At 37.8% G+C, this 26668-nt stretch overlaps 1 protein-coding gene and 1 non-coding gene across 5 annotated transcripts in view; both read left to right on the top strand.

The window, feature by feature from the left end:
• Window positions 1–26668, top strand: part of NDUFAF6 (NADH:ubiquinone oxidoreductase complex assembly factor 6) — a 38492-nt gene that overhangs the window by 3353 nt on the left and 8471 nt on the right. The window contains exons 2-9 of one of the 4 annotated variants that reach the window (XM_024115901.3): window positions 1416–1472; window positions 1999–2102; window positions 8397–8519; window positions 12845–12901; window positions 16638–16740; window positions 18604–18737; window positions 19775–19876; window positions 22586–22642. In XM_024115901.3, the coding sequence (XP_023971669.1) occupies window positions 2082–2102; window positions 8397–8519; window positions 12845–12901; window positions 16638–16740; window positions 18604–18737; window positions 19775–19876; window positions 22586–22642 (597 nt within the window). In that variant the 5' untranslated portion in view covers window positions 1416–1472; window positions 1999–2081. The remainder of the gene's footprint in view (window positions 1–1415; window positions 1473–1998; window positions 2103–8396; window positions 8520–12844; window positions 12902–16637; window positions 16741–18603; window positions 18738–19774; window positions 19877–22585; window positions 22643–26668) is intronic. The other 3 variants (XM_007111553.4, XM_055091132.1, XM_024115902.3) reach the window with 3 other exon arrangements.
• On the top strand, window positions 20481–20604 carry LOC112062198 (small nucleolar RNA SNORA14). The gene has a single exon (XR_002890612.1). It is a non-coding gene; the product is annotated as a small nucleolar RNA SNORA14 (small nucleolar RNA).

Here is a 26668-nt window from a genome sequence, read left to right as displayed (position 1 = left end):
TGAGCGGGGGCTACTCTTCGTTGTGGTGCGCGGGCATCTCACTGCAGTGGCCTCTCGTTGCGGAGCACGGGCTCTAGGCACACGGGCTTCAGTAGTTGTGGCACATGGGCTTCAGTAGCTGTGGCTCATGGGCTCTAGAGCGCAGGCTCAGTAGTGGTGGCGCACGGGCTTAGTTGCTCCGCGGCATGTGGGATCTTCCCGGACCAGGGCTCGAAACCGTGTCCCCTGCATTGGCAGGCAGATTCTTAACCACTGTGCCACCAGGGAAGCCCTGGTAAGCACTTTATACTTAAGTCATCCTAGAATGAATATAGTAAGGATTATATTTTTTTAACTTTTCATTTTAAAGTAATTTCAAATTCACATGAAAGTTACAGAAATAGTACACAGAGCTCCAATGTACTCTTCACCCAAATTCCCTCACTGTTAACGTTTTGAACCACTTCAGAATAAGATGTAGATGCCCCATTACTCCCCTTATTATTTTGGTGTGTGTTTTTAATACACAAGGATTCTCTCCCATATAACCATAGTATAACCATCAAAATCAGGATATTAAAATTGATCCAGTATTACCATCTGATCACAGACTCCATTGACATTTTGCTAATTAGTCTGTTATGTCTTTCGTTTATCCAGGATCACGTGCTACATTTAGTTGTCATGTGTCTTTAGTCTTCTCCAATCTGGAACAGTTTCTCAGTCTTTCCTTATCTTTCATGAACTTGACATTTTTTTTTTTTTTAAGAGAACAGGACAGGCTTCTTTGTAGACTTTAAGTTTGGGTTTATTTAATGTTTACTCATGATTTACACAATTTTTGCAGGAATATTACAGAAGTTATGCTGTGCTTTTCTCAGTATCATGGCAGAAAGCACATGGTGTTGATTTATCCTATTACTGTGGAGTGAACTTTTTGTTAGTTGGTTCTCAAGTGTCTTTCAGGTTTCTCCCTTGTAAATTAATAAGAATGTTAGCAAATAATATTTATTTTGTGAGGAGATACTTTAACACTATGTAAATATTCTTTTTCTATCAAACTTTCACCTGTTTAACATTTTCAGACATTTATTGATATTTGCTTGAATCAGTTTTTACTTTGATAGTTATCAAGTGGTGATTTTAAAATTCAATCATGTCTTCTAGGTTTATCAGTTGGCATTGTACTGGTTGTCAAATTTTTCCTTCTCTTTGTATTTATTCATTCATTTATATTGGTATGAGTTCATGGGGTCCTGTTATAATCTTTTACTGTCATTATTTTTTTGATGCTCAAATTGTCCCAGACTTGGCCAATAGAATTTCATCAAGCCAATTTCTTTGTCCTTTTAACAAGTCACTCCATTCTTTGAACATTTGTTTACTTTCCGCTCAAGAAGATGTTTCAGGCTTATTTGGTATTTTCCTTCCACCAGCCCTGGAGACAGTCATTCCTTCAAGGAGCCTTAGTTTCTTTCAGTGGAGAAATCAAGGTGTGTTCACTGACACTGCGGGTGTGGGGGCGGATATCATTGTTTCTAGGCTTTGTCAGCAGATGCTGTAGGGAAATAGAAGTAAGTGTGAGTGTGTGCGCATACACACAGGCGCACCCTCCCACACACACCCCATATTGTTCTCTGTCTTTGTCTTATGTATATATTTATCTATGCATTCAAAACCATGAGTTCATACCAATACTTGCTGGCACTGTTTTCTTGATTTCTACATCTGTAACTCATTTGAATTCTTACTAAAACCAAAGTGATTCTGAAACAGTTAAAATTATATATATATTATATAAGTCAAAATAAATTAATAGGGATTGATTATTCATTTTAACTGGTCTGGGATTGGAAGCAGATAAATTTTTTATAATTGTAGAGAAACAGATACAAAATATAGGAAACTTGGGGGCTATTTTGAGTTGAAGCCTTGTTTTTGGTTCATTTTGGTCAGTATTTTTTTGTGTGCAGTTTGGAAAGTGAAAAGTAATTATCTTTTTTTGCTTATTTATTATAGGAAACGAGATTATGAAGGCTATTTATGCTCCCTGCTATTCCCTGCAGAATCCAGAAGCTCTGCTTTTGCACTGAGAGCTTTCAATGTGGAACTGGCTCAGGCTGGTATTAAAATACCTTAAAAATTATTTGTAAAAATAGTGATGTAATATGTTTAATGCTGAACAATAAAGAAATATAGTAGTAATTTATATGTTAGATGTGTTTAAGGTTTCTGCTGGTGATTTCTTTCTCCTGCTTAACAATTCAATTCCAAAAATAAAACTAGCCTAATGAACTTAATGTTTTCGGAAAGACCATCCTGGAATTTCTTTTTTTAAGGCTATTATAAAACTGTGCAATTAACATTGCACATTTGTCTGTTAATTGAATAGGTTAATCAGAGTATTACTGCTTATTCTTTACAACATTTGCATAATTTACATGTATATAGCAGTTCTTCAAAGCACTTTTTAAATTGAGTTTTTAGCTTTAAAGTGAAATGGAAATTGAAGCAATTATAGCAAACCCAGACCTTATATCATACTAACTCACTTTTTTCTAAAGAATTACAAACAAAGGAGCAACTCTTATTTTTCTTAGACTGGAAAGAATGTGTGCTGATATAAGATAAATTGAAATGGAGAATGTAAATGAGGGAGTTGAGATAGAATTGCGTTGATCTTCTCAGTAAATGAAATGGAGAGGTTAGTTATTGAGAGTGAGGGAGCACGGGAGGGTTTGGAGTCTTCAAGAGTATGACAAGTTTTGACACAGCCTCTCTGGTGAATATGATAGGACATGAAGTAGGAGCACATGAAAGGATGTGAGTATAGTACTGAGGCATAATTGTGGTTAAACACTATAAATCTGCAGAGAGTAATAGAGTCTGGCTGTTTGTCCTCGGTGTATTTCTAGAAGTCATGGGTCTATATTTTTTTACTTCATCCTTTTTCAGGTATAAACTATACTTAAGCATCTTAAGTCAGTCACAACTTAACAATAAATAGTACCCAATGTGATCTTCCATTATAACTTTAAAATAAGTAAAATTCCATTTTTAATAAATAAATCTTCCATATTTTCCCTGAGTCTCTGTCACCTTATAGGAATGTCTTGCTTTTTTTTTTTAATTTAAATAAATTCAACTGTGCAGGTAGCCTCACACCTGTGTGCCACTCCAGGCAGTGTCCACCTAGCTGCCCCTTGGTTCCACTGCCCTGCACAAGATGCCACTTCCGTCTCCCGATGGCTGTCTGTCTTACTGCTTTTTTGTACACACAGTCTTGTTCATTCATTCATTCAACAAATATTGTCCAAAATATGCTAGGCACTATTTTAGGTACTGGGTTATAGCATTGAATAAAACAAAGTCCCTGTATTCAAGGAACAAGTAAATACTGTACAGAAAAATTAAGGAGGATAGGGAAGGCTAGGTATAGCAGGGGTTCCTGTTTTAAGTAGGGTGATCAGGAAAAACCTCACTGAGACGATGGCATTTTAGCAAAGATTTGAAGGAGGCAAGGGAGTGAGATACGTGGCTGAAGAGTCTTCTAGACAGAAGGAGCAGCAAGTGCAAAGGCCCTGAGATGTAAGTGTGCCTGACATATTCAAAGATAAGAAGGCCAGTGTGGCACAACAGAGAAAGGAGGGAGAGTGTGGGAGGAGATTAGATTAGAGGTATCTGGGCCAGAAAAGTAAGGAGACCACTTCAGTCACTTTGGCGCCCAAGGTGCTGGAGCACAAGCCCTGAAGGTTGGTCTGAGCTGGCTCCCATCCTTCTATGTGTGTGCACTCCTCTAGCAATGGCGCCTCAGCCCTAGTCAGAGCAAGAGGGGCTGGAGCAGGCGCCTGGTGTGGGCTGGGGTGCATGCTGGAATGGTCTGGGAAGCCAGTCAGAGCCCCAGGCAGTTTTCAGCCTGCAGCCTGATGTGCATGCTGTTAATGGCTGCCTTCACCCTATTCAGAGGCAGAGTCAGGTCCAAGCTGGCTTCCTTTTCTTTAAGTGTGTGCACTCCCCTTAGCAATGACAGCCTTCGCCCTAGTGGAGAGCAGTGCTGGAGCAGGAGAGGCTGGAGCAGGCAGCTGGTCAGAGCCGCAGGCAGTTTTCAGTCTGCAGCCTCCATGCTATTCCCGGGAATAAGTAAGTGTGTGCACACTCTTCACAAGCAGAGTCTTGGTTTCTGTCTTGGTTTCTTAAAGCCCTCCAGTAGGTCCCACTGGTTTTCAAACCAGCTAAGGGTAATTGTGTTACCGGTTTCAGACCCTTGGGCTGGGGTGCCTGATGTGTGGCTCAAACCCCTTGCTTCCCAGGGTGGTTCCCTGAGCCTGTGTGTGATATCCCCCTCCTCTTCTGTGTCCCCTGCTGAGGGCCTGGGTCCCAGCCTAACCGGTTGTCCTCCCTTCCTCCCCGACTCCATGTGCATCTTCTTCACAGCCTTGGTTGTAGAAGAGCCTTTTTGCCAGTTTCCAGGTTGTTTTCAGCGATGTAGATGTATTTTTGATGTGTTCATGGGGTCAGGTGGGCTCAGTGTCCTCCTACTCTGCCTTCTTGATCTCCCTCCTAAAAGGATTAACTCTTTTTTAAAAATGTATTTATTTATTTTTTCTTTTCCATTATGGTTTATTACAAGATACTGAATATAGTTCCCTGTGCTATACAGTAGGACCTTGTTGTTTATCCATTCTGTATATAATAATTTGCATCTGCTAGTCCCAAACTCCCAATCCATCCCTCCCTCTTGGCAACCACAAGTCTGTTCTCTATGTCTGTGAGTTTGTTTCTGTTTCATAGATAAGTTCATTTGTGTCATATTTTAGATTCCACAATAAATGATATCACTTTTATAAGTAGTAGTTGTCTTTTTTCTGACTTACTTTATTTAGTATGATAATCTCTAGGTCCATCCTTATAGCTGCAAATGTCATTGTTTCATTCTTTTTTATGGCTGAGTAATATTCCAGTGTGTGTGTGTGTGTGTGTGTGTGTGTGTGTGTGTGTGTGTGTATACACCACATCTTCTTTAAAGGATTACTCTTGATGCTGTATTGAGAATAGACCATATGCCATGGGATCTGAACACTAAGCATTGCTAAGAGACCCACCCAGCACCAAGACCATAAAAAAAAACCAAAAAACTTTTTATTTGGAAATAATTTCACACACACCAAAGTAAGAATAGTACAAATACCCATATACCCTTTTGTTAATATTTTGCCCTATTTGCTTTATCATATTGTGCCCCTCTCCCCTTCTCCCTCTCTCTCTCCATCTCTCTCTGTCTCTCTCTGTGTATACACACACACACACACACACAAATATGCACACATATACATGCACTGTTTTTCTTACGAATCATTTTGCAGTAACTTGACTACACCATGGCCCTTATCCCTGTAAACTTGAGCTGTATTTCATTACCATAAGAATATTCTCTGGGCTTCCTTGGTGGTGCAGTGGTTGAGAGTCCGCCCGCTGATGCAGGGGACATGGGTTCGTGCCCCGGTCCGGGAAGATCCCACATGCCACGGAGTGGCTGGGCCCGTGAGCTATGGCCACTGAGCCTGCGCGTCCGGAGCCTGTGCTCCACAATGGGAGAGGCCACAACAGTGAGAGGCCCGTGTACCGCAAAAAAAAAAAAAAAAAAAGAATATTCTCTTACGTAACAGTTTTCAGTTTTAGTAAATTTGAGATGGATACAGTACATTTATTTAATCTACCTTCTGGTTTCAAGTTTTGTCAGATGATTTCAATGATGTCCTTTATGGCATTTTTTAACCCTTCTGTACAGGATCCAATCTAGGATAATGTATTGCATTTAGTTTTCATGTCTCTTTGGCCTCCTTTAATCTCGAACATTTCCACAGCCTTTCTTCTATTACATTGACATTTTAAAAACAATATTGTTCCCTTTCAAAAATTGAGTATTTCTCATTTGGGGTTTATTTTTTGTCATGATTATATTTATATATATCTAGTCTAATGCTTAACTACCTAAATGGTATATGTCCTTCTCAGGGAATCACAAGGAGGCATTACATGTCTGTATGCCTCTTATTGGCGATACCAATTTTGGTCACTAGTCAAGATGTTAACATTTTTTTCCTTGTTAAATATGAGGAGACATTTTAAGACCATGGTCCTCATCAAAATTTACCTCATATATGGCAAATAGGTATATGAAAATGTGCTCAACATCACTAATATCAGAGAAGTGCAAATCAGAACCACAATGACATATCCCCTCACACCTATTAGGATAGCTGTTATCAAAGAGACAAGAAATAACAAGTGTTGTGGAGTGTGTGGAGAAAAGGGAGCCCTTGTGCACTGTTGGTGGGAGTGTAAATAGGTGCAGCCACTGTGGAAAACAGCATGGAGGTGCCTCAAAAAACTAAAACTAGAACTACCATATAATCCAGTAATTTCATTTCTGGGTATTTATCCAAAGGAAATGAAAACATTAACTTGAAAAGATACATGCACCCCCTTGTTCATTGCAACATTATTTACAATAGCCAAGACATGGAAGCCACCTAAGTGTCCATTGGTGGATGACTGGATAAAGATGTGGTATATCTACACAATGTAAAATTACTTAGACTTAAAAAAGAAGGAAATCTTGCCATTTGTGACAACACAGATGGACCTTGAGGGCTTTATGCTAAGTGAAATAAGTTAGAGAAAGGCAAATACCATATGATCTCACGTATATGTGGAATCTAAAACCAAAACAAAAGCAAAACAAAAAAACCCCCAAACTCATAGATACAGAGAACAGATTGCTGGTTGTCAGAGGCAGTGGGTGGGTGATGGGTGAAATGGGTGAGGGTGGTCAAAAGGTAGAAACTTCCAGTTATAAGTAAATAAGTCATGGGAATGTAATGTACAGCTAATACTGTATTATGTGTTTGCAAGTTGCTAATAGAGTAGATCTTGAAAGTTCTCAATATACATAAATTCCTAATTATGTGTGGTGATAGATACTAACTAGACCTATGGTGATCATTTCACAATATATACATATATCAAATCATGTTGTACATTTGAAACTAAGATACTGTTATATGTCAATTATAGCTCAATTAAAAAAAAATTTACCTCCTAGATTTAGCATGCATTGGTGATTCTTGCTTGACCCAGCGCCATTCTTAATAAGTAGTAAGTGAGGGAGAGAGTCTAATAATCTTTTAAAAAGTTACTTAGTGAATAAATAAATGAGTTTATTTAAATGTACCACAGTAAAATTCACTTTTTGTGGTGTACAGTCCTATAGGTTTTGAGAACTGCTTAGAGTCATGTATTTACCACCAGAGTCGTGATACAGAGCAATTCCATCGACCCTTATGTGTCCCTTTGTAGTCAACCCCTCCCCTCTCCCACAATCTTTTACCTAGCCTTCTGGTTCCATTATAAGAGCTGTGAGTATGCAGAGCATGGGATAAACTTCTACCTTTTTGAGCCATAATTTCTGTGTTTGTAAAATGGGTGTATTCGTAAGGACCCTGTGAGTTTGTTGAGAGGATTGTGATCAGATAACCTCTGGTACAGTACCTGGTACTTGTTGACATTTGATAAATAAATATTAGTTCCTTCTCTGCTTCCTCTAAAAAGCCTCTGGTTCTATTTCCTAGGTTTATCTTCAGACTTAAAAATATTTTTACTATCACTAACCCAGTGAGGATTGTTTTTCTTCTCTTCCACTTATTATTTAAAAACTTTGTTTTGGAAAACTTCAGTCATATACAGCATGAAGTATATTCATATGCAGAGAGAGAAGCATAATGAACCCCCATATACCTCATCACCCACCTCCAGCTGTTACTAACTCATGGCCAATCTTATTTTCTCATCTTTACTCACCACCCCCCTCATCCCCACCTCCAGGTTATTTTGAAGTAAGTCTCAAATTTTTCCATCTGCAGATATTTCAGTTTGCATCTCTAAAAGAACTCACTTAAAAAAATAACCACAATACCATTATTATTTATTAAAAATTTAACAATAATTTCGTAATATCATTAAACGTCTGGTGTTCAGATTTTCCTAGTTGTCTCTGTCTCTTTAAATTAGGATTTAAATAGGACTACATGTGACTGGTTGATCTCTTTCTTAAATGTCTTTTAAACGAAATGATCCCCCTCCCTCTCTTTGTTTTTTCTTGCAATATTTTTCTAGAAGAATTGCTCCTATTTTTGAATGCAGACCTTGAATATATTTTTGAATAAGCACCAAATAATTTGTAGCTTTTACTTAGGAAACTCATAATGATGATAATTTAAATGATACATAACTTCAAGGAAAAATTAAATGTAGAGAAACTTAATTTTTGGCTGAATTATCTGATTATGCAGTTACAAATGCTGGTTTTTGAGACTGTGAACAGTGCCTTTATTAAAGTTTTTAAACACTATTTACAGGTTAAGGACTCCGTCTCTGAGAAAACAATTGGACTGATGAGAATGCAGTTTTGGAAAAAAACTGTGGATGATATATACTGTGACAGTCCACCACATCAGCCTGTGGCCATTGAACTATGGAAGGTAAAAAAAAAAAAACAAAACCCCCAAAAAAGACCCCTACTTTTCATTTGTAAGAATGTTATTTGAGCATGCTTTTTGTTACATACAATTTGGATAGTGTCAATGGGGAATCTATCCTGAAATAATTTTAGGCTCATGTAATGTTCAGATATATGTTAGATTTGACAGAATTTAAAATCACCCACGAATAATTTGCACACATCTTCAGTGTATTTCTTTATTAAAGGAAGAAGGAGGAATCTGGTCTCTTTATGTTATAAGTTATTTTCCACATATTTGACTGCAGAATTTAAACCCTACAAATTTTGAAGCAGTGGCAGGTACATTTTCTGTCTGACTGCCCAGCAGCTCCTTATTCCAGTGCTTTAATCCGTACTCTGGGCAGTAGAAAATCACGCATTGATCTTTTGTGACAGGAGACGTGCTCTCATCATTGTCCAGACACAAATCTAAAACTGCCTTGTCTAGTTTGATAGAATTGCGTATTTGTTGATGAATTTTAGGTGTCCAAGAATGGAAACCTATGGGCTAGGGTATTATTTGTAAACTAGATGTATTTAGTAATTAGTTTTACATTAAAGCTGTATGGATTCCTCATTCACAAACAGCCCTGCACAGTTTAGAAATATGCTGAACTATGAACAGAGAAAGGGAATTAGGTGCCTTTCATCACTGATCTGTGTCCCCATTGTAATATGATGAATGCCAAAAGATAGTTTCCGTCACAGGAGCCACTGACAGACCTGACAGTGGTACGCCTCTTCTCAGGTCTGCGCCCCAGCAGAGGCAGGCCCCATTTGTGGGCCCCAGATTGACTTCACAGAGCCTCAGTAAGGATGGAAAGCCAGGCCCCTCCACCGGGGACTGAGAAGAAAGAGTGAATGGGAAGCTTGTGAATATTAGATTAGTTGTTTACCTTTACTCATCCCACTTCAAGAATCTCATCCTAGGTGGCTCAGTTTAGAAAAAAATTTCTCTAAAAATCCAGAAACTCTATTTATTTTATATACTAACCTGACTGCATTAGAGGTTTATGCTAAAACTTGCACTGAAGATTCTGACCTTTGTCAGGAAATAATGTGAAAGGTCAGATATTTCTTTAACACAAATTTATCTTGCCTTCGCTTCTCTTAAAAAAATTCTGGAAAACATCTGAATTACACAATGTTTACATGTATGCCAATTTGTCCAGTTTTAATAGCTGCTTAAATTTTGTTGATTAATGTTGACCAGCTTTCTTTTTTTAAAATTTATTAATTAATTTATTTTTGGCTGCATTGGGTCTCTGTTGCTGTGCACGGGCTTCCACTAGTTGTGGTGAGTGGGGGCTACTTTTCGTTGAGGTGCGTGGGCTTCTCATTGCAGTGGCTTCTCTGCAGAGCACAGGCTCTAGGTGCATGGGCTCAGTAGTTGTGGCTCGCGGGCTCTAGAGCGCAGGCTCGGTAGTTGTGGCACATGGGCTTAGTTGCTCTGCAGTATGTGGGATCTTCCTGGACCAGGGATTGGTAGGCGGATTCTTAACCACTGTGCCACTGGCTGGAAGTCCCTGGCCAGCTTTCTGATATGACAGGTATTGAAGGTTAATATGAGTATTTGAAAGAAGCAGGTAGTGTTCAGACCAGTTGTCCTGATTGCATATTCCCTACCCCTCCCCATTCTGTTGGAACATACCCTTATTGCGCCACTGTCCAGTCAAACTTTCAGTTGATTCTTTGAAGAGTTTCAGGTTCTTTAGAAGATTAAATAAGGAAACAGTGACATGTTGTCCAAAGAGTACATTGTTGCCACACTGTTCCATTGGTGCCTTTAGGGTACAAAATAGTTGAATATCTATAATTTCTAATATTTATAGCCAAGGTTTTTGTTCTATTTGGCTTCTGTTTCCAAAGTTTTGATAGTTTTGTTCAGCAGGTTTTCAGCTTCTTATAAATATTAATTTTTATCCTGATCTCCAGTTTCCTTCAGAATCAGGCAAGAGAGCTCTATTTTGTGGTCAAGGAACTGCAGCTGTTATAGCGTCAGTTTTGAGTAAATAGGAGTCTGACTTTTCAGTGGTTAAGTATTATTTATTGAATACTTTTCTATGCCAGGAATGGTGCTTGATGATGTGGTTACAAAGATCAAACAAGTCCTGCCCTACTCAGACATGTGCAAAATAAAACAAGAGCAGGACTCTAATGACTGAGGTATCCTAGGCTGATTCCTGGGACTGGGGAGAGAGGCCTGTAGAGAGTCCTGCTATGTAATTGTAATAATGCTGAGAGCACTTGGAAACCAACTCCATGTAGCCCTTTTAGCTTCTGTTAAGTTCCTGTAGGGCAAAGTGGGCTCCATTCTCCACAGATCCACCCTTTGTCACATAAATGTGTATTGATGAGCATGTCAGCCTTTACATTTTAGTATCAGTGACATCTTAGAGTCTCAGTTGAAGTGTAGGATATTCCTAAGACCTTTGTTCACTACTATATTTATTTATTGTGAAAATATATTATACTTAGTGTTGACTTGGTAAGAAAACAATGTTTTAAAAACCTATTTGGAAATAGCTTCAAAATTTCAGAAAGGTTACAAAATTAAAAATAGTATAAGAACATTTCTATATCCTTTACCTAGATTTACCTGTTGTTAACATTTTATCCCATTTGTTAATCATTTTGTGTGCTCACTCAAGTGTGTGTGTGCTAGCATGCTCTCTCTGTATATATTTTCACACTCATAAGTTTTTTAAATCATTTGAGTATAAGTTACATACATCATGTCCCTTTGTCCCTAAATACTTTAGTATTTCCTAATAGAGACATTCTCTTATATAACCAGAATAGTTATTGACTTTAGTAAATTTAACTTTGATATAACACTTTTCATCTAATTTTCCATTCATATTCCAATTTTGTCACTTGACCCAATAATATCCACTAATGTATTTTTCCCCTCCAGTGTAGGATCCAGTCAGGTATTTTTTTTGTTATGTCTTTTTAGCTTACTTTAATCTGGAACATTTCCATAGCTTTTCTTTGTTTTCTGTGACATTGATATTTTTGAAGAATGTAACCCCTTCTTTTTTTCTTTCTTTCTTTCTTTATTTTTTGGTAGTAGAACATTCCTCATTTTGGATTTGTCTGATGTGTTCTCATGATTAAATGATTCAGGTTATGCATTCTTGGCCAGAATACTGCATAGGTGATGTATTCTCAGGGTATCACATCCGGAGACACATTTTGTCCATCTATCCTTTATTGGCATTGTTCATTTTCGTTAACAGTCAAGATGTTGCCTGGTTTTTCCAATGTGTAATTATAGTTCCCCTTGTAACTAATCAACTTTAAGACAGTGCAAATATGCTGTTCCTCATCAACTTCTTGTGAAATTTCCTGCATTCATTGATGGTTCTTGTCTTATCCAGTCTTTACTATTATGATTGCAGAATGATAATTTCGCAAATCTGATGCTCTGTTCACATTTACCACTTGGCACTCTACTATAAGCAAATGCTCTCACTCTCCTGTATTATTTATTTGTTTATTAATTATTGGTATAAACTCATGAATTCCTGTTTTTTTCAGTAGTTTATAACTTATTACTATACTTAATTATTTTGGTGTTCAAATAGTCCCTGATTTGGACAGTGGGAGTCCCTTCAAACTGGCTTCTGTGTCCTGACATGCCTCCCATTGTTTTTTTGAGCACTTTCTATTTTCTGGCGCAATAAAATAGTCTAGAATCATCTTGAATCTCCCTTGCTCCAGCTCTGGAATCACCCATTTTCTAGACTCTTGTTTCCTTTTCAGGGAGTGGTATTAGAGGCCAAGATCTGAGCACTAGGTGTTCTCTTTCCTACTAGAGTGTCTTTACTTGTAAGATAACACTGTACCCTGCAGGTTGTTTTCTTTGGAGCTTTATTACTGTTTTCTTTTTGGAAAGTGTTTATTTTCATTAAATAGAGTCTTCATTTTTATGGAAAAAAGTTTGTGTGTAATAAGTAAGCATAGAAGTTGGGGCATATCACATAGCAGAGAAGCTCTGCTCTGCTTAATTCTTGTTTCGTTTTTGTTTTGAAAGTGGAATCACTAAATTACCAATAGTATAATAAAAAAAGACAAATTAGTGGAAAAGTTTTGGATATATTATCCTTACTTGGAAATGTTTTGAAATGTTTTCTAGGGACATTCTCTTTTTTCCCTAGTTCTTTAACATAGCTATCTATCTGGTGATGTGTTATTACAAATGCTCCCTTACCTAGTTTTGTATTTGGTTTGTTTATGTTATTCAGGTCTACAGAAGTCATTTCCAGTACTTTCTAAAACTTACAACTCTTGTTTTTTTAGGCTGTCAAAAGACATAATCTGACTAAAAGATGGCTTATGAAAATCATTGATGAAAGAGTAAGTTGAAATTGCTCAAGTCTTAAGTTTTTTCTTCCTTTTTAATCCTTAAGCTAATCTTCAGGGAGGAAATGTTTTAGTATGTGTATTAATATTTGGAGGAAGGAAACTTTTAGAGAACTGTACCATTTTATCCATTCTCTATCACTGCCTGCCACCCACCTCAGCCGCCCACCCCCGTACCTAGAGACAGACAAGCAAAGACAGGCACCCAGGCAGAGGCATGCATGTGCACACCACACTCTACTAGTTTGTTTTTTTAAAACAGAAATTTTTTAAAACAGAAATTTTCAGGCTTATATAAAAGTAGAGAGAGTAGTGTAATATACTTTCATGTGTCTGTCACCCTGCTTTAATAGTTATAAATACATGTCCAATGTTATTTCATCTATATTCTACCAACTTCCCTCCCTAAACCCTATTAGATTATTTTAAAGTAAACCCCAGACATGTTATTATTTGATCTGTACATATACATGTATCTTGAAAAGATAAAAACTTGTATAAAACAGATAATCAACAAGAACCTACTGTATAGCACAGGAAACTCTACTTAATATTCTGTAATAACCTAAAGTGGGAAAAGTGTCTGAAAATAGGTGTATGTATATGTATAATGGAATCACTTTGCTGTATGCCTGAAACTAAACACAACATTGTAAGTCAACTATACTCCAATATAAAATAAAAATTTTTAAAAAGAGAGAGAAAAAAACTTGTATAAAACATAACTATAATATGATTACCAGACCTTAAAGAAGTATGGATAATTCCTTAATATCATCAAAACTTGAGTAGTTGTACACATATCATTATGCATACCCAGTGCTTGGAGCTCTGTTCAAATAGAGGGAATAAGGAAAGTTCAGCAGTTCTAGCAAATGGAATCTTATACTGAGTTCTTAGAACTAAGTTCTAGTTCTAACCAAGCATGCAAATTGCTTGATGACCTGGGCTGATTTGTGTAATCTTTCTGACACATTGTTGGCTAAGTGTCCTTGTTGGCCTGATATTTATCACATACTGTTGTCCTGAAAATGTAAGTTTACTTAGTTTATTTGGATACAATCTATTAATAACCATAGGCTATAGTAGTAATAATATAAGCAAAAATGAGATAATGACTTTAACATTTAAAAAATTGCTCAGTTGGCCTATAGAATTAATTAGTACTAAGAAAATGTATTTTTCAGGTGTCTTCAGTTTTCATGAGGTAAAGAAAATTTGAAAACTCAAGACAGAGATAATGGAAAATCTCTCTTTTTTTCTTAATGAAAAAATAGCAATTTTTCCATTGTTTAATGGAAAATAACATTTGGCTTTTGTATGGAGGGATATTTAAAAATAAAGGACTGGGATCAATCTCCCTGCATTGATCTAAAGATTCAGTATAATCCTTATAAAAATTCCAGCTGCCTTTTTTGGAGAAATTGACAAGCTGATCCTAAAATTCATATGAAGATGCAAGGGACCCAGAATCATCAAGAGTCTTGAAAAAGAAGAACAAAGTTGGAGGACTCACATTTCCCAATTTTGAGACTTAACTACAGAGTTACAGTAATCAAACTGTGTAGTATTGACCTGCCATAGACATATAGATCAATATATACTGATCATATAGATCATATTTATTGGCATGGAATAGAATTGAGAGTCCAGAAGTAAACCCATATATTGATAGCTGATTTTTGACAGGGGTATGAAGATAATTCAGTGGGGGAAGCAATGCTGGGACAACTGGATATCCACATGCAAAAGAATGAATTTGAACTCCTACCTCATACCATATACAAAAACTAACTCAAAATGGATCAAAGACCTAAATGTAAGAGTTAAAGCTGTAAAAGTCTTAGGAGAAAACCAAGGCATAAATCTTTTTAACTTTCTGTTGGGCAGTGACTTCTTAGATATGAGACCAAAAGCACAAGCAATAAAAAAAAAATAGATAATTGGACTTCATCAAAAGTAAAAACTTCAAGAAAGCAAAAAGACAATCCACAGAATGGGAGAAAATATTTACCAGTTATATATATGATAAGGGACTAGTATCTAGAATATATAAAGAACTCTTAGAATTCAACAAGAAAAAGACAAATAACCCAACTTAAACATGGGCAAAGGATTTGAGTAAACATTTCTCCAAGGAAGATATACAGATGAGTAATAAGCAACTTAAAAGATGCTCAACATCTTTTCATGAGGGAAATGGAAATCAAAACCACGATGAGATACCACTTCATACCAATTAGGATGGCTATAATAAAAAGAATGAGCAATAATGAGTGTTGGTGAGGATGTGGAGAAATTGGAACCCTTCATACAGTGCTGATGGAAATGTAAAATGGTGCAGCTGCTTTGGAAAACTGTTTGGCAGTTCTTCAGAAAGTTAAACATAGAGTTATCATAGACCTAGCAATTTCACTCCTAGGTTGGTATGAGAAATGAAAACGTATCCACACAAAACTTGTGCACAAGTGTTCATTCATAATAGTCCAAGAGTGGGAACAACTCATAGTTGAATGAATAAACAAAATGTGTGTATCCATACAATGGAATATTATTCATATTTTCTTCAATTAAAAGGAATGAGATACTAAAAGATGTGCCAACATGGATGAACCTTGAAAACATGCTAATTGAAAGAAGCCAGATACAAAAAGCCACATATTGTATCATTGTATTTTTATAAAGTGTTCACAACAGACAAATCCATGGAGACAAAGTAGGTTAGAGGTTTGTCAGGAGATAAGGAAAGGGAGAACTGGGAAGTGACTGCTTAATAGATACAGGATTCTTTCTGAGGTGATGAAGAGAAAACATTCTGGAATTAGTGGTGATAGTTGCACAACTTTTGTGAATATACTACAACCACTGAATTGTAGACTTCAAAAGGGTAAGTTTTATGGTATATGAATTATGTTCCAATTTGTTTTTAAATGTAATGGAGCTGGAGCATATTTTTTCCCCTGGGATTCATTGCTGGTGCTGGTTTCTCCTGATTGTAAAAAAGGAGGAAGGGGTGGAGGAATAATATTACCTTGGCCATCAAGTCTTTGTAAATGTATTATTATAAAAGTTGCTAGATGTTCTAAGATTTACATTTTTCTGTTTCTTGAATATAGTGTGTTCTGGTAATCAACCGTTAGTTTATTGAGCACAGTTTCTTTTGTGGGGAATGGGGTGCAGGGCTTGGTTGTAATCTCCTTTCTTTTTCTAGGCATCTTTTCCTTATTAAGAGCAGGGCTTTAATGGTCAAAATATGTGGGTTTGAATCTTTTCTCCACCACTAATTCGCTATGCGACCTTGGGCATATTCCGTAACTTGTTGGTAACTTAGTTTCTTCATCTGCGAAATAAAAAAAGTATTAATTCCTTTTGAGGGAGTTGTTAGGATTAAGGAGATAATGTCTGAAGTACTTAAGTAAGAGCTCAGTTGTCAGTTTCTCACGATACCTCAGGCTTTAGAAGGAAGTAAAAATTAAGCCAACCCCATGTCTGTGGTGATTTGTGCATTGAGATTATTTCTGAGGTATTATTTTGAGGGGTGATTTGTAAGTACTGAACATGTAGGACTTTAATATTTTAATTTTATTTTAATCTTATTTTATTGTGTAATAAACAGTTTATACTAAAAGTTTTTATTCTTTATTACTCAATTCTTTAGGGCAAAAAAATTGTGCCTTTTAAAAATAAAATATTGACAATTCGTCAAGCAAATAAAGCATTTTGTTTGTAGGAAAAAAATTTGGATGACAAAGCATATCGTAACATCCAGGAACTGGAAAATTATGCTGAAAACACACAGAGCTCTCTTCTTTATCTAACGCTAGAAATATTGGGTAAGTTTTTTTTTTTTTATTTTATACTTCTCTTTTTTAAAGAAAACACCTTTTTTTAAAAAAAATTGAAGTGTAGTTGGTTTACAATATTGTGTTAATTTCAGGTGTACAGGAAAGTGTTAATTTGTGTTCATTTCAGGTGTACGGGAAAGTGATTCAGTTATACGTGTATATATATATGTATTTCAGATTCTTTTCCATTAACTATATTAGAAGATAATATAGTTCCCTGTGCTACACAGTAAATCCTTGTTGTTTATCTGTTTTATGCGTAGTGGTGTGTTATCTGTTAATCCCGTACTCCTAATTTATCCCCCTCCCCTTCTTTCCTCTTTGGTAACCAGAAGTTTGTTTTCTAAGTCTGTGAGTCTGTTTCTGTTTTGTAAATAAGTTCATTTGTATTATTTTTTAGATTCCACATATAAGTGATATTATATAATATTTGTCTTTATCTGATTTACTTCACTCAGTATGATAATCTCTAGGTCCATCCATGTTGCTGCAGATGGTAATATTTCATTCTTTTTTATGGCTGAGTCATATTCCATTGTGTGTGTGTGTGTGTGTGTGTGTGTGTGTGTGGTGTGTGTGTGTGTACACCACATCTTTATCCATTCACCTGTTGATGGACATTTAGGTTGTTTCCATGTCTTGGCTATTGTAAATAGTGTGCTATGAACATAGAGTGCATGTATCTTTTTGAATTATAGTTTTGTCCGGATATGTGCCCGGGAGAGATGGACACTTAGGTTGCTTCCATGTCTTGGCTATTGTAAATAGCACTACTGTGAACATTGGAGTGCAGGAGTGGGATTGCTGGATCATGTGGTAACTCTATTTTTGGTTTTTTAAGGAACCTGCATACTGTTAAGAAAACACCTTTTAGACTTCAGTGTTTCATAATTTGACAATCTAACCAGTTTAACACTGAAGTTTTTCTTTGCACCAACTAGAAAGGAATAGCTTTTTTTTTTTTTTTTTTTTTTTGAGTAAGAAGGGGAGTATAATATATACCTTTCCTTGGAATGGAATGTAGACTAATCACAATACCCAGGCTCTCTCAAAAGGACTTTAGCTACCTCATGAGAATGCTGTAATTAATAATCTGGTAATTGCAGATGATTCTATTTTTTTATGCATCTTCTACAATTTGGAAGGCCTGTGGCCTGACTCTTTCCTTCTCTGTCAATAATACTTCCCCATGTTTAAAAACAAAAGGTAGAAGAAATAAAACTGTATATCTAAAAGTTTTTATGAGATTTGTCCTAAAAAAAAAACTGCCATTTAGATGGTATTTTTCCTACTTTGATTTTGTTCTAAGTTGGTGAGGTCTTATTGTAATGAAATTATTTGGGACAAGGACAATATCATCCATTTGAAGAAGGTAATATGTCTCTATGTCACCCTAAAAGAATAACACAAGTCCCTACCAAATTTCCCGGGCCTGTTCTGCCTGCACATTCGGTGACATGTTTGCCAACACAATGAAAGGAGGGAGCAAAGAGCAGAATGTTTGTTAAGCATGTACTTAAAATGAGGTCATATGGAAATTGCACTGAGGAGAAGAAATGCAAGACTTGCAGTGTTTTTCCACGATAGCTAATTAAAATTCCAAATGTGCTCTTGGTGTGGTGTACTCTGAGGAAAACTCTTTTATTTAAAAGTTGAAGTTCAGAAACCTGTTTATGGTAAATGGTCAGCTTGTCTTTGAGCCCAGTTTTGCTCTCATAAATCCTGTTTTTCAGATATAAAACATGGGAGAAACACCTTTTACATGTTTAGGTCATTTCTCTATGCTGCTTCTGTTGACTTGTTATGCATTTAAAGAGAAAAGAGCAGCCCAGTTGATTTCTAAAATCATAGGTATAAAGGATCTTCATGCAGATCATGCCGCAAGTCACATTGGAAAAGCACAAGGCATCGTAACTTGCTTGAGAGCAACGCCGTATCATGGTAGTAGAAGAAGAGTATTCCTTCCCATGGATATTTGTATGCTGGTAAGGCCGTTGTTTGTACCCTCTAATTATTTACCTCAAGAATATGGGGAGGGACGTCCTGTCTTGGTTCTTTGCTTAGTCTATTCAAGTGACCATTTTGAAACACATGCTTATTGCTTTTTTGCTCCAGAGTTATCAAGTCAGAATTTTATCAGTCAGGCATTTTAGGTCTGTGGTGGAGCTATGAGTAAGAAGGTTCAGAGAACCTTACTTGGTGTACCTTCATGTTGATGCCTTACTCCCTTTCAAGCAATTACAGTAATTATTCCTAGTGGTCACCTTAGCCTGTTCTTTATGTTATTTTAAAGGAGGAAATAATCCATTAAAAAAGAATACTGTTTCTGAGAACTTTTGTTTTCTGGAGAGGAGGTTCATTATTGTCTGTTCTATTAAACTTCTTATCTGTTTGTTTCTTGCTTTATTTTGTTTCACCTACAACTGTCATTAGTTAGCATCTTGTTGCATATTCTTCCAGGAGAGAGAGTGTCTGTGTGTGTGTCTATATATGCACTCACATACATATAGATATATTTTAAAAAACAAAATAGGGGACTTCCCTCGTGGTCCAGTGGTTAAGAATCCGCCTTCCAATGCAGGGGACACGGGTTCGATCCCTCGTTGGAGAACTAAGATCCCATATGCCACGGGGCAACTAAGCCTGTATGCTCTAGAGCCCAAGCGCTGTACGTACGGAGCCTGTGCGCTCTGGAAACTAGAGAGCTCTCGCGCTGCAACTGCTGAGCCTGCACACCGCAACTAGAGAGAAGCCCGTGCACTGCAATGAAAGAGCCTGCATGCCACGTGTGCCACAACTAAGACCTGGTGCAGCCAAACAAAGAACAAACAAATAAATAAATAAATATTTTTAAAAAAAAGAAAACTGACATCATGCAAGCTGCACAGCGTGGCCAAAAAAAACAAAAAACAAGAAAACAAAATAGGCATTATACTGTATATACTGTTCTATCACCAGTTTTCTTGAGCTAGTTTTAATTGTGCTTTTTGAATCCTGATGTAATGTACATTTTCCCACACAGCATGGTGTTTCACAAGAGGATTTTCTACGGAAGAGCCAAGATAAAAATGTGAGAGATGTGGTATATGACATGGCCAGCCAGGCACACTTGCACCTGAAGCATGTAAGTAGCCTCTTTTTGCCAAATCATTTAGGAAACTATCATTTCTAGCTGTGGCTACTCCTAGAGCATGGTTGTAGTGTTCTCCCTTTGGCAGTCCATATCCATCGCTCACTGAAATCCCAATAGATTTATCTCAGGGATTATTATAAACTTTTTCTACTTTTAAAAAATCTCCTTCTCCCTCTCAGCTTCCTCAGTTAGGCTCCTCTCTGATCCATCCACTCACTCTTTCTCTCTCAGGGGACAGTGTGTCTTTCTGCCTTGTCAAGGCTGATGCCTCTTCTACTCTTCCAGGACCTTGCATCGTCAGCAGTTCCCAGCTGGTATTCTCAGTTGGCCTTTCTGATAACTTGCCCCTTTTATCTTCTGGTTTGTTGCTACTGCCTTCTGAAGTTACAGGCAGCCCATGGGACCCTTCTGTTTCTTATTTGCCCCTCCCAATTAACCTTTTTTGCATAAGTGTTCTACATTCATTTTACCTCAAGGCCCTCACCACCATGGCACCATTCACCATACTATAATTTGGCTTTCATCCTGCTTACTCTAATAATAATCTCTAGTATATAATCTCCTTACTGCCACATTTAAAGAAGTGTCTGATTTGTTGCATTCTTAAACCTTCTTGGTAGCTTTACTCTAAACGCTTCCAAGATATGAGCGAATGTAACTTATCTAGGTTGCTCAGTCAAAATAGTTTCTGAAACTAAAATTTACATGTAAGTTATTAAAGCCCAGAAAGTACAAACAAGTGATTATCATATTTAATATAACTTAAATATATTAAAGCTATAATATTAAAACTTACCAACTAATTAAGCTGTAATAAGTCATCAAAAAATAAAGAGTGATTTAAAGAGGGTAGATGTTTTATATGTATATGTATGTATGTGAGTGTGTGTATATATATATATATATATATATACACACACACACACACATACACACACACATATAACAGAGGAAGAATCAACTAGACTTGATAACTGATTGGATTGTAGCAGAATCAGGAAGCAGGAAAGTCGAAGGCTGCATGGAGTTCAAATATGGATGGTGATGGTGCCAGTCAGAGACTACAATAAAAAAGCAGTGGTGTGCTGATTTTTTATATGTATATGTGTGTATGTGAGTGTGTGTATATATATATATATATATATATATACACACACACACACACATACACACACACATATAACAGAGGAAGAATCAACTAGACTTGATAACTGATTGGATTGTAGCAGAATCAGGAAGCAGGAAAGTCGAAGGCTGCATGGAGTTCAAATATGGATGGTGATGGTGCCAGTCAGAGACTACAATAAAAAAGCAGTGGTGTGCTGGGTGCTGATTGGTAGCTGCTGGACATCATTGAATGTAAGGGGATTAGAGGGCATTTAGGGAGGTGGGCTAAAATGCAGATTGTAGGATTGTGACTTTAAGAGGAGGTCAGAACTGGAGATACAGATTGGGGAGTCATCCAGGTGGAAGGCTTATGTTTAAAGCTCTAAGTGTGGCTCTGCTGTTGTCCAAGGAGAATATACATTTAAACAATAAGACCAAAGGCAGAACCTTGAGCCCACCTCCATTTCTCAGGTAGGAGGAGGAAGGGCCATTTAATAGGAAGAAGGAGAAGGAAAGAATGATCAAAAGAAGTGGGAGAACTCAGTCAGTGTCTTGGAAACCTAGGGAGGAGCAAGTTCCAAGAATGGGCAATACTGAAGTTTTGCATTTCTTGGAGAGATTGAGAGAAAAGATAGGTATGATGATTAGTAAATTGTGGATGATCTTGAAGAGAGCAGTTGTAGTAGATGGGGTAAGTGAGTCAGGAATAAGAAGCAGTATCTGACAATATAAACAGAGACCTTCAGACAGAAGTGGGCTTGGTGAGGGCTGGATGATGGGCATCAGCCTGAGTGGATCGGGGCTCTGCAGTCCAGAGTAGTGGGGCGTTAGGTTGGATAGATGAGGTTAGATTCAAGATGTGTAGGCCTTTGAATTCCAAGATGAATAGTTGGGACATGATCTATCAGGGAGTTAAGTTAAAGAAAGAAAAAGTAAAACAGTGACTTTAGGACATGAATTTGTCTGACTCTGGGGCATGAATTAAAGGTTGGGGAACACAGAGGCAGGAAGATCAGCTAGAAGGATCTTATATTCATCTAGACAGGAGGGAGTGACATCCAAGCTGGGGAGGTGCTGGGACTTGTATGCAAGTACAATTGACCCTTGAACAATCACGGGGGTTAGGGGGCTCCAACCTTCCACGCAGTTGAAAATCCACGTACAATTTATAGGTGGTCTTCTGTATCCAAGGTGGATTCAACCAACCAAGGATCGTGTAGTGCTGTAGTATTTACTGTTGAAAAAAATCTGCGTGTAAGTGAACCCATGTTATTCTAGGGTCACCTGTATGTCTTCATTTACCCCTTACCACAGAGCTGGGGGGGGTCAAAGTTATAAGGCAGTTGGAAATGCCAAAACCAAATGTAAGAAAGAAGAGAATTCTTAATATAGTACCTTTTCCTGATTCCTTTAGGTTTGGCAAATTAATCTCAGCCGGCAGGAGATGAGAACTATTTTCTTGTTTTCGAGAGCATCCCTAGCAGTGCTGACTTAAGCTGCTGGTGTTGCTTTGTGTTCACTTTCAGAGGGAGAGTGTTTATTTCCAGAAATATTTGTATTTCAAACCAGTTTCCTTTTGTCTTCCTTTTTTAGGCTAGGTCCTTCCACAAAAGTGTTCCTGTGAAAGCATTTCCTGCTTTCCTTCAGACAGTAAGTAGATTAACAGAGAAGGTTGTTTAATTAATGAAGCAGATGTGTATAATTTTTTTTTCTATTTTATAAGGTTCCCAGTGCAGTTCTTTAGTTTGGAGTCTTTGTTTTGTTTTCCTCCCTATGGTATGTTTTGTTAGTTAACATTCTGCTTTTGGTGAAGGTCATGCCTCTGTTCCCCAGAGGCCGGTGAGTGGAATTGTCATTAGCACTGGCTGCAGCCAGACTGCATCGGTTTGAATCTGCTTTGCCACTTACTAGCTGTAGAACAAGTTCCTTAATCACTGTGTACCTCAGTTTATTCATAGGTAAGATGGGAATCATAGGAGAAACCACCTCATAGGAGTGTTAGGCTACTTATAGCCATATAAGTATGACTTAATAGGCTATTATTTTTTTTCTCCTTAGTGACCATACTGTAGCACTGGTTCCCGAAAGTGGTTCACAGACCAGTGCTGAGCTGGCTGCATCAGAATAATCTGGAAGGCTTCTTCAAAAATACAGATTCCTGGAGTCTTCTTACTAAATAAGACTCTTGAGGTTGGGGAAGGGAGCATTTCTAAGAGGATCTGTGATTTTTTTAAAATTCCCCAGGTGATTCTGATGTATAGCCTGGTTCAGGAACCATTGTGGTAAAATGCATAAAGAAATGAGAATAGCTTCCGGTTAGTAGCACCTACTGTGGGACAGGTTCTGAGCTAGGTCATTGCATACATTATTCCTAGGTGTGGTTTACTTCATTTTATAGATAGAAACCAAGGTTCAAAGATTTGTGATGTTTGAAAATGGAAAATTCATGCATTTTCTACAGTACCAAACATACCTTCTACATTTTTCCCTAAAATATATTTAAAGATTCATTTCTATCCTTTCACATCTTCTATCCTGGGTCTCAGATCTGAGTGTTTGAAATCATTTTCTTTCTTTTCTGGTTTACTTATTATAAAAATAATATGTTAATGTTTTAGATGTTCACATAAGAGGAGGCAAAAGAAATTAGAATGCTCTCACAATTCTATCCTTTCCAGAGATAATGTCTGTTCATCTTTCTGGACTTCTTAGGTTCATGTAATTATATATGTATTTTTTGTATAAATGAGGTGTCGAGCATCTCTTTCTGTGTCAACACATTGTTCTATATCACCACTTTTAATTGTTATTTATTTGGTTATTTGGTGATGTACTATCATCTCTTTGGTGTCTTTTTTTTTTTCTCTCTTCTTTTCTTTTCTTTTCTTTTCTTTTTGTTTTTGGCTGCACCACACAGCATGCAGGATCCTAGTTCCCCAACCAGGGATCAAATCCATACCCCATGCAGTGGAAGTGTGGAGTCCCAACCACTGGACCTCTGGGGAAGTACCCCATCACCTGTCTTGACTTATAAGCTCTAAGAAAGTTCAAGACTTTGTTTTGTTCACTTTTGTGAAGTAGGTTGTTCTCAACTCTGCTTGTCCATTAGAATCACTTGGGGAACTTTTAAAGCAAAACAAAGCAATGTTGGACTCGTCCCCAAACCAGTTAAATCATATCAGAGAGGTTGGATCTAGGCACTGTTACTTCTTAAAAATTCCCCCGTGGGGCTTCCCTGGTGGCGCAGTGGTTGAGAGTCCGCCTGCCGATGCAGGGGACACGGGTTCGTGCCCCGCTCCGGAAAGATCCCACATGCCGCGGAGCGGCTGGGCCCGTGAGCCATGGCCGCTGAGCCTGCGCGTCCGGAGCCTGTGCTCCGCAACGGGAGCGGCCACAACAGTGAGAGGCCCGCGTACAGCAAAAAAAAAAAAAAAAAAAAAAATAAGTTCCCCCAGTAATCATGAAGTGCAGCTAGGCCTGAGAAGCACTATCTTAGGCTAGTGGTGTGGTCCCCGGGTCAGCAATATATGCCTCAGATATTGCTAGAAATGTAGATCTTGGGATCCACCACAGACCTAATGGATCAGAAACTCTAGGGGCTGGAGCCCAGCTCTGTTTCCGTTCTATGCCAGGAGAAAGTGGAGGGGACTACATGGCGATTTCCGAGGAGCTGCTTCTATCCTATGCCCTCAGTCCAGCTGGGGCACATCTCTTCACATTTGTTTTATATATGGAGCATCTGTTAATTACTTTGTTCAAAGAAAAGGTTTTGCTGTTTAAAAATGGTTTGAAAATGACTGGTCTAGAGTAGAGTATGTTGTGCTCTATAGATGAGGTTTTAAGAAGCTATATTCAGAAATTGTAACATCTTTTTTTTTTTTAATGTTGGTTCATTGGTTTGTTTATTTATTTATTTTTGACTGTGTTGGGTCTTCGTTTCTGTGCGAGGGCTTTCTCCAGTTGCGGCAAGCGGGGGCCACTCTTCATCGCGGTGCGTGGGCCTCTCACTATCGTGGCCTCTCGTTGCAGAGCACAGGCTCCAGATGCGCAGGCTCAGTAGTTGTGGCTCACGGGCCCAGTCACCCCGCGGCATGTGGGATCCTCCCAGACCAGGGCTCGAACCTGTGTCGCCTGCATCGGCAGACAGATTCTCAACCACTGCGCCACCAGGGAAGCCCAGAAATTGTAACATCTTTGAGAATTTCGCAATGAATTTGTTACTTTGAACAATTTATTTACCATTAACCATGAACCAGATCCTAATTTGTGAATGCCCAGTTGCGGTCTAATTTTGAGGTCATGTTTCATCTGTATTTTAATGGAATTTTCTCCTAATTATAAAAGCATTACATTCTCATAATAGAGATTTGGACAATTTATAAAAAGAATATTAGAAGAAAATAACAATCACCTACAATTCCCAGACCCAGAGGTAAATGCTGTTTACACTGTTCTTTCTTTTTGGTTTTTTTTGTTTGTTTGTTTGTTTTTTGTTTTTTTTTTTTGTTTTGGTACGCGGGCCTCTCACTGTTGTGGCCGCTCCCGTTGCGGAGCACAGGCTCCGGATGCGCAGGCTCAGCGGCCATGGCTCACGGGCCCAGCCGCTCTGCGACATGTGGGATCTTCCCGGACCGGGGCACGAACCCGTGTCCCCTGCATTGGCAGGCGGACTCGCAACCACTGCACCACTAGGGAAGCCCCTGTTCTTTCTTTTAAATGAATTTCTGTGTATATTTAAAGTCACACTTTATATGGCAGTGTCCTATTTATCAAACATTTAACCACATCATTAGAAATATTTATTAATACAATATTTGATGGCTGTATAATACTCTCATGTGCTTGTATCTCAATTCCATTAACTATTCTTTATAATTGGATATTATAAAAATATTAAAATGAACATAATAAAGTTCTTAGAGATGGAAAGTTAAATAACAGTATATGAATTGATTTTTTAAAAAAGCAGGTTACAGAACATTATGAATAACATGAGCTCTTTTTTCCAAAAATGAAAGAGGACATGTGAAAGTACACTAAAATATCTTGAAAGTTTTTTCTTTTAACGTGTTTTTTATTTGATATCTACAAATGAATATATATGTATGCATGTATTATAAAGCATAACATAATGAACACCCGTGAACTCACCACTTAATCCAGGAACTAGAATGTCACCATTAAATTGCGCTCATGTATTTTCCCAATCTCATCCCCTTGCCTCTGCCTTCCTCCTCCAAGTAGCTATCCTGAATTTTGTATTTATTATTATCTTGCTTTTATTCTAGAAAAACTTTTCCCTATTTTATGTATTCCTAACCAAAATGTTGCTTTTTTTTTTTTTTTTTTTGGCTGCATTGGGTCTTCGTTGCTGCGTGCGGGCTTTCCCTAGTTGCGTAGAGCGGGGGCTACTCTTTGTTGCTGTGCGCGGGCTTCTCATTGCGGTGGCTTCTCTTGTTGTGGAGCATGGGCTCTAGGCATGCGAGCTTCAGTAGTTCTGGCACATGGGCTCAGTAGTTGTGGCTTGCGGGCTCTAGAGCACAGGCTCAGTAGTGGCACATGGGCTTAGTTGCCCTGCGGCATGTGGGATCTTCCTGGACCAGGGATCTAACCCATGTCCCCTGCATTGGCAGGCAGATTCTTAACCACTGCGCCACCAGGGAAGTCCCTTAGGTT

This window comes from Physeter macrocephalus, chromosome 15 (assembly GCF_002837175.3).
Source record: "Physeter macrocephalus isolate SW-GA chromosome 15, ASM283717v5, whole genome shotgun sequence".
Taxonomy (NCBI): Eukaryota; Metazoa; Chordata; class Mammalia; order Artiodactyla; family Physeteridae; genus Physeter; species Physeter macrocephalus.
This window is presented reverse-complemented; position numbering and strand designations above follow the sequence as displayed.